The sequence below is a fragment of the Beta vulgaris genome, chromosome 9 (genome assembly GCF_026745355.1).
Source record: "Beta vulgaris subsp. vulgaris cultivar EL10 chromosome 9, EL10.2, whole genome shotgun sequence".
NCBI lineage: Eukaryota > Viridiplantae > Streptophyta > Magnoliopsida > Caryophyllales > Amaranthaceae > Beta > Beta vulgaris.
Window position 1 is genome coordinate 39,136,047 of NC_079210.1, and position 8,536 is coordinate 39,144,582.

At 33.6% G+C, this 8,536-nt stretch overlaps 1 protein-coding gene across 1 annotated transcript; it reads right to left on the bottom strand.

The window, feature by feature from the left end:
- Nucleotides 1-6,661, bottom strand: LOC104903733 (acid phosphatase 1). Its single transcript, XM_010691844.4, has 3 exons — nt 6,202-6,661; nt 2,605-2,814; nt 1-375 (listed from the first exon to the last, which is right to left on the bottom strand). The coding sequence occupies exons 1-3, from the start codon at nt 6,612-6,614 to the stop codon at nt 198-200; spliced, it is 801 nt and encodes a 266-aa protein (XP_010690146.2). The 5' UTR covers nt 6,615-6,661; the 3' UTR covers nt 1-197.
- Nucleotides 6,662-8,536: the final 1,875 nt, after the last annotated feature.

Below are 8,536 nucleotides of genomic sequence, written 5' to 3' on the forward strand. Positions count from 1 at the left end.
TAACAAAAAGTTAGATTGAGAATTCATTACAAGACAACATAAGTTTTACATAAACATAACCTCAGAAATCACAATTACAAGACAATCAATCATAAGAATTCCTCGATAAAATTTGGAAAATAAAGGATGGAACCTCCCACAAATGTTTTCCACTACAAGTAGTGTTATTATTATTTTACTAAAACTTGGAAATAAAATCAGCCGATGTAGTACATAGGGTCAGGCAACTTGAAGGTTCTCATCCCAGGATGATCCCCAATTAAATCGCTCCACTGGTCGCCCATGTTTCCAATTATTCTGTAACCCATTTTCTCTAGCTTTGTCCTGTGCGCTGATTTGTACTCCACAGCTTTCAGTTTTGACTCACTTGCTTGCCTTTTGTAGAACAATGAAATAAATAAATCAATGATTATGCTTACATAGTATTTTACTGATTTCTAGTATGATTTGTGCTAAGAAATGTGTATTGTTACATATATGTCTTATCTAAGTAGCACCAATACGGATACGGGGACGGATACGGGTACGGGGACGGGGACGTAAAACGGCAAAATTAAAATTTCTGAAAACAGGTACGGCTTGGATTCGGCAAAAAATAAAAATGTAATATATTTTAATGAAGATATTACGTTAAATTTTTTATACATAAATTTCAGTTTAATTTTTTAAAAAAATATTAAAAGACATACATATTACAATATGAAAGATAAGTTTTCCTTCCTAGAATATAAACTTATATATAGGATAATTCCATTTAGTAGAAAAATAAAACTGTAAGTGAAAGAAAGATAAACAGTAAGAGAAACAACTTTATTTATTTTTTTAAAATATGCTGGACAGCTGTATTGTACCTGTACTACAGTAACTACACCACTCTTCTGCCAAGGAGAATACAGCTGTCTATCTAACTCTCACGTGCTCTTTTAACTTTAACCCTTCCCCTTCCCCTTCCCCACATTCAAAAATGAAAAAATAAACCAGAAAAGGTCGAGCATGGCTACAGCCTACAAATGACAAGGCTGCCGGTGAAGATTAGAGTATGCTTGCCGGTGAAGAAGAAGGAGAGAAAGAGGTTGCACAGCTTCTATGAGAATGAGAAAGGCTGATAATAGAATTGGGGGAAATTGTAGAAAACCCTAGATCTGAGTTTTACAAGGCTGGGTACGTCTTCCACAGGCCCCAACCGTACCCAAGACGTACCCAAATTTTGCCTGGCCGTACCCAAGAGCAGCCAACGTACCCAGGTTTTTTAGTTCGTTTTGGGGACGAATCCTAGCCGTCCCAGTACCGTCCCCGTACCGTATCCGTACCGGGTACGGGATTCGGCCTTCAGGAGGCGTACCCGTGCTTCATAGTGTCTTATATCTCAATTATATAAGCCAAGGGAGGAGGTGTGGTATCCTCTTTTGAAGTGACTAAAATACCCTTAATGATCTAATTAGTGGAATGAAAAAAATTACAAAAGCAAATCATTTAAAAATTCTCATTTCAACTTACCATTAAAACAAGTTTAAAATGGTATATGCATCAAATACTTCAATCAAAAATTAAATGGACAAATATTTATACCTTATAAAAAAGATGGCATACATAACGTGCACATGAAAAGTCTGAACATTCACTACCTTTGATACTCTTTAATACAGTTAAGCCAACTCATTATTTTTGTTCTTTCGATCTGTTCAATATTCATTCACAAAAACTTAATGTTAACAATCAATCACAACCTTTTTATTTTTTTTACATTATTAGCGAATTAATATATCTAAATTCATCTAACTGTTGAATTTTTTACATTTAAGTTTAATCATAAATAAAGTATGAATGGAGTATCTAATAAAATAACAAATTTTAAAATTAACGCACGCATCGCGTGCATATGAAGGCTAGTATATATATATGTGCTCTAAGTAAGAGCAAGTGGTGTTCAATTATTATGAATATATTTGTCTTCTAGCCATTTCTAGTGGGTTCAATGCTCATCAACAGGTCGGAAATTTGGATAAGTTGTAGACCAAGTGAATGTGATGTTGTTGTCAAAGGACCAACTCAACCAAAACCTTAAGCTGATGGTTGAGGCCCCAGGAATAGATTTATACTCTATCACGCCCCCTCACGCAAGAGCCCTTTGGGCTTGAAGTGTGGATGCAGCACAGGTCTCCCTCATACCTGGCGCTAAATATTCCACTTAGCAATGAGGGGGTGATGAGATTCGAACCCGTGACCTCTATGTCACACTGGCTCTTGATATCATGTCAAAGGACCAACTCAACCAAAAGCTTAAGCTGATGGTTGAGGCCCCAGGAATAGATTTATACTCTATCAGTTGTAATTAACTTATCAAATTTATAAAAAACTATAGGTATTATTTTTTTAATCAAAATTAAGTTTTTTAAATGTAATGAGATAATCCGTGCAAAATAATATAAAATAGGGAATTTGGATTGTCTAATAAAGTATTCTTTTTGTTGTTATATACTTATATTTGGACTGTCTAATGTAAGTACTCCAACAAAATATCTTTTTAAAAGTTAATTAGTTTTACAAAAAATGTATATATTAGGGGAAAGGAAAGAATGACAATGTGTAACAATGTAAACTTACTTTAAGATCATCATGTCCCACTTAGTGTATCCAATATTCTTCATGTTGCGCTCTTTGAATTGTCTAAACTCCTCATGAGATCCTGAAAGAAAAACAATTTTGACACCATATCGCACCAATTTTTTGTAGAAGCTCAACACAGAAGGAATTGCTGGCGCTTTCATTTCCTTTTGCCACTCGTCAAATGCTGTTGCGTTGTATGGATTTGCTCTGCATAAAATTATTGTCATATCATTTGTACGCCAACCCACTTGATTTTATCCACTTTATTTTAATTGTTTTCTTGCTTTGGGGAAGTTCATTTCAAACTAGAAACAAATTAGAGGAAAAGAAAATTATAACTTGGACAGGTGTGTGTGATCCACTTTTCTGATTACTATAACTGTGAATGTTTGACCAGAAAGGAAAAAAATATTATGGTAATTGGTGGTATATCAATTTTACTTGATACTTAAATAGTATTAAATATAATATTATCACGAGAAAATGATTGGTCGACCAAATTACAATATTCTATGAAAACAAATCTTGACACTTTATTATAAGTAGAGTGTATATCCTTGAGTTCAGACCTTCATGCAATGTAATAGAAATGTCAAGTGTTACTTCCTCATCTTTACCTTTATAATCAATTGACTTGGGCGAGTCAATCCCACTTGAAAATTAACAAGAGGTCTCAAAACGGTAAAAAGAACAAGTATGAGCCGCATTTAATTTGTTGAGTACAATGTAATTAAACGACCAATTTTTTGACTTCAAGTCCGATCCTAAACAATGAAAATATAAGAAGAAATTTATTTAATAGAAATATATTAAAAGTCGTTTCTAAATAAGGAAATGTGCCACATGACGCTTTGTTTAAGAAGTTTTAGTTCATGTAATTCATGTTAAAAAAAAAAAAAATTAGAAACTGCATAGTATATGTTTTGATCCCGTGATTTCAAATTTATATACTAAAGTTTTAACCATCAGACCAAGTTGTATTTCGTGTTATTATTTTAAACTACAATATATCTGGGACATAACTCAGACCTAATAACTAGTATGGTTTAATGACAAACTCAAAAAGTGAAGTCTCAGATGTATCCATAACTCTAAGGAATTAAGATAAAAATCCTAGACATTAAAATGAAAATTTAGACTAATTTCTTTGAGGAGTAATATACATCTTAACCTAACGCTCATAAGTACCAATCATGCATAGCAAAGCTTTGTTTATAAAAAAAGGAAATGTCCTTCACCAAGTTAAGTTTGACAAGTCACCAACCTTATTAAATTTCTAGAGGTAATTTGGCATAAGACAAAAATAAGGCTAGTTTGACAGAAAGGCCAATAATTTGATTTATAAAATCTTATATAGAAACGCTTACATTTATGTATGTTGTAAGATTCGGGATATAATTTGTATTATATGGAGTCATTCCTTAATATATAGAGAGATCATTTTAGACCTCTGATAATAGATTATTGTTATATAATCTGTTTCACTTAAAATCGTTGAACATTATTTTTGTTTTTTTTTTTTTTGTTTTAAAGAGTGTTTATTTGGGAGGAAATTAGAATTTGCATTGCAAAAGTGATTTTCATATTTTTGTTTTACTATATATATCTAAGAAGGTGTGAAAAATAGTTCACTCAACTATAGTAAATAACTTTTTCTAAGGATGGAAAACATATTCATTCCTATGGGAGAGAATGCGATAATTTCCTTTAATTTGTATTCCTTGTCATAATTCACTCTCACCCCTCTACTTTTATTTTTCATTTTCCCTCTATGTTTTTCTAAAATTTGCAATTATGATTTTCGTGGAAACATATTTTTTTTTCAGGAAAATCATATTTTTTTATAGCCTTTTGTCACAGTTTAATTACTAACTAGGTCTTAGAAATTCAAAGGTAAACTCTTTTTACAGAATTACAGTGTTAGCTTTCCCCCCAAAATGAATGTCAGAATAAATTACAGAAGACACAATAAAAATATTTTTTGATACTTGGGAAGAATTTTTATAAAATAATTAGACCGAATATAATTAATGTGATATACTTCATGAGAATAAGTGTGATAACATTTGTTTCAAAAAAAATTCTAAAACTAGTCATTAGCTGGGATAGGCTCATAGGCGTGGACGGTGGATATACAAGTTTCCTTAAGCAACTCCTAATTATAATATTCTGATACTCTATATCAAAATATACTATCATATGTTACAAATTCTATCTCCAATAATTGAAACCGAAAAACTCAGTTTTTTGATAGCCAAAGCCTAAAGTCCTAACGGAGTAAGTGATAATGCAATGCCATGCGGGTATGAAAATGGATTTTGTGGATAGAATTTTTCTAGAAATGAGGACACCAAAGTCGTGCGATCTTCATCCCAAATTACTTTACTTTCAGTTTTTGAGTTGTGCTCAGACTCCACCAGAGCTCGTTTGGTTCACTATTTTTAGGGTTCAAGAAATGGAATCAATTACCGATACTCTTTCTTCATGTTTGGTTCAACCCCTTACCGGCCAATTCATTACCATTACTTGGTGATAATGGACTCCCCCAATTTGTTACCTCCCCTCCTCCTCAAGTAACAAAATTCATTAGTTGGTAGTAATGGTTACCATTCCATAGCTTAAACCAAACACCCAACAAATATAATAATTTTTATTACCATTTTCCTTTTTTATTTGTTTCCCTTTCCTTTCCATTTCATATCTTGAACCAAACCACCATCATCCATATATTAATTAATAATTATCACAAAAGACGCAATCATGACCATTATCATAAGGTATATGGTAGTAGATAACGTAGTAGGAGAGTAAGATAAGAATTAAATAAGTTTTTTTCTGTGTTTAATGTCAACTGATGATGATAAGATTAGAATACCCCTCAAAAAAGAAAGAATGAGATTAGAACAAGTGATACATTTACTAACTCTCCCATTCTGTCCTAACTTTTATCCTTTTCAATTCATTAGAGGTACTGAGGTAGTATTGTCTTCCTTTTCACTCACCATCACCCTAAACGAACCCAATATAGGCTTGATTACTTATTTTATCTTATGAATAAAATTCAATCACATCAAATCAAACTATAATAATGTTGCTGAGCTAGCAAATGCATCTCTATAATATATGAGGACATTTAAAAAATAGGAAAAAAATAAAGTATATGCTTCATTTAAACGAAAAAAAAAATAAAATAAAAAGTACCACAGTCAATTCCTATATGTAATTAATTTAATTTTTTACTTCCTCGATTTTTTTTATTTACAACACTTTCCTAAAAGGGAAATTATTAATTACTTGCAATACTTTCCACTTTTGTTTTTCCTTTCTATCTGTCTCTCTCCAATCACATGGAGCCCTCTTTTTTTTCCTCTCTATCTCTCTCCTATCCAAATTTTGCATTGGAGTTGATGGAAAAAAAAGTGTTGCAAGTAAAAAAAAAAAAAAAAAAAAAAAAACGGAAGAAGTATATATTTTCGCACACATAGCAGGTAAAGAAGGCTGGTATAATAAATGCGAACTTATTTGTTAAGATTTTTCAAAGATAATATATCTAAAATACGAAATTAATGCGGATATTAAAGTTGACATTCTTACCCAAATCCAACTGATGGCCTGGCATAGTAGGGCAAATTAGAGAGGGAAGTCTCATCAATATCAAATACCCAGACATCCTTACCATCTTTGTTGAGCGAGAGGCTCTTAATATAGTCATAAGCAGCAGAAGTAACAGCTAAACAATCCTTTCGGTATTGAGAACCCATCATATAATGTCCTACATACCCCTCACATTCTTCCGGGATGGTCCTCCAGTCCCGGAGATTGTAGGTCTCGACGGCCAGCCGCCAGCTCAAGCAGTTTAGGCCCGGGACTCGGTGGCCGGCCGAGCCAGAATGGGGCATCAGGAGATTAATTGGGTTTGGATATGCATGAGCATTGGCGTTAGGGAAATGGGAGATTACTAGAACTCCTAGGAGAAATATTAGAGAGATACCTCTTAGGAGTCCCATGCTGTGTGTAATGTGTTGTATGGGTTAGTTTATGGTATGCATAGTGGGGAACGTATCCTTGTTTTATAAGGATAATGGTACGAAAATGACCCTTGTTTCGTTAGCAATTTACATAAAAGTATGTAAATCGAGTATGTAATTATATGCACATTATTGCCCATTATAAGTTAAATTTTGGGACTTGGTCCTCGATTATTTGTGGCGTTGCACATAAATCACGTGTTTGTAGTATAGAGTTAATATACATAGATCTATAAATTATGAGCAATAAAGCTTGACGACAAAGTACAGCACGTAGAACTCCCAGAAGGGTAAATTATTTAATCAGATATTCAACTTTAGAGGATAAATGATATTGAAAGAAAAAAGAAACTTGCTACAAATTATGTCCCAATTAATTGGGACACTTTTCACAACAAAGGCAGCATTTTCTTCTCTCTGAAGAAGAAAGATAAATTTCATCAGCATTTTTTTTTTACAAACTATATTTAACTTTTAAGTTTTTTTGCAAGAAACTCCCTTATAAAAAGTTTGTTGTTTTAAACTGCCTTACTTTCAACATTTTATTGTTGCCAGCTACCTAATGTCGATTTTTGACGTTGATCTTTTCCCATTTCAAAATTGCCGGAGATACAAAATTGTAGAACTCTCAAAAGGTGATTGAGATGGATTGTCGCAATTTTAGTTTAACTTGAAGAGGAATTTAATGGTACATTATATTGGTGGTACAAAGTATCGACATAGATATGTGTGAGAGAGCGCACGCGAAAAGAAAAAAAAAATAGGGTGGGGGAAATGAAAAAAGGGTTTGGAGAAGTAAGTGATATTACGTGACATTAAAAGAATGAAAAATTTTATATTTGAATATTTGTGCTGGATGATGTTTTACTCACAACTTGATGAGTTGCCATGAGAATGGGAGAATTATGATTGGATGGTGTCCTAATGCATTTAATGTGGACATTAAAGTAGTACATAGCCAGTTTGTTCAGTGTTGGGTGCAACCTAAGACTGCGGCAGCTGGGTTTGAATGCACATTTGTGTATGGTTTCAATGACCAGCAAAGTAGCTAGGCATGAATTGTGGTCTGGTCTGAAACAAGTCCATAGCAGGGGTGTGGGAGCCTGGTTGGTATTGAGTGATTTTAATGCTGTGAGTCATACAGAAGATAGGATTGGAAGTGTAGTGAGAAGATTTGAGGTTACTCCTATGTTGGATGCAATACTGAATGTCTGATTAATGATGTGAAAGCTACAGGGAGGTATTGTACTTGGTGTAATAAACAGGAAGGGGAACATAGGGTTCTAGCTAACCAAAACTAGTTCGATGCATATGATAGTGCTGAAGTTCACATACTTCCTGAAGGAGAGTATACCATACACCTATGTTGGTGTGTGTATATCCTGATGTGAACCTGAAGAAACCTTTCAGGTTTCTTAATTCTTGGTGTCAACATGATGAGTTATTGGTGATTCTAAGGAGGGAATGGAGTGAGCAGGTTTATAGGTGTGCTATGTTTAGAGTTGTGCAGAAGCTCAAGAGAATTAAGGTTGCTCTTAGAAGTATGAAAAGGCATGGCTGGAATGATGCTGAGGCTGCTGCTGGTAAAGCTAAAGCCAGATTGAAGGAGATTCAGAATGCTATGCATGAGAATCCTAGGGATGCTAGCCTATGTTCTGACGAAAAAAAGGCTCAGAAACAATATAAGCAAGCACAGAAGATGGTTTATTCCATGCTTCAACAACAAGCCAAACTGACTTGGCTAAAATGTGGTGATGAAAACTCTAAAGTTTTCTACCAAGATATCAGAGCTAGGAGAAGACACAGCAAGGTACATGCTATCCATGATATGGATGGCAAGTGGTCGAATAAAAAAGAGCAAGTGGTTTATGTATGGATTACTTGGATAAGATACTATCCTA

Coding starts and splice junctions, on each gene's coding strand:
- LOC104903733 (XM_010691844.4), bottom strand. CDS start 6,614: ATGGGACTCCTAAGAGGTATCTCTCTAATATTTCTCCTAGGAGTTCTA. Junction 2,815..6,201: donor AGGCCATCAGTTGGATTTGG/GTAAGAATGTCA, acceptor AATTTTATGCAG/AGCAAATCCATACAACGCAA. Junction 376..2,604: donor TGGGACATGATGATCTTAAA/GTAAGTTTACAT, acceptor GTTCTACAAAAG/GCAAGCAAGTGAGTCAAAAC.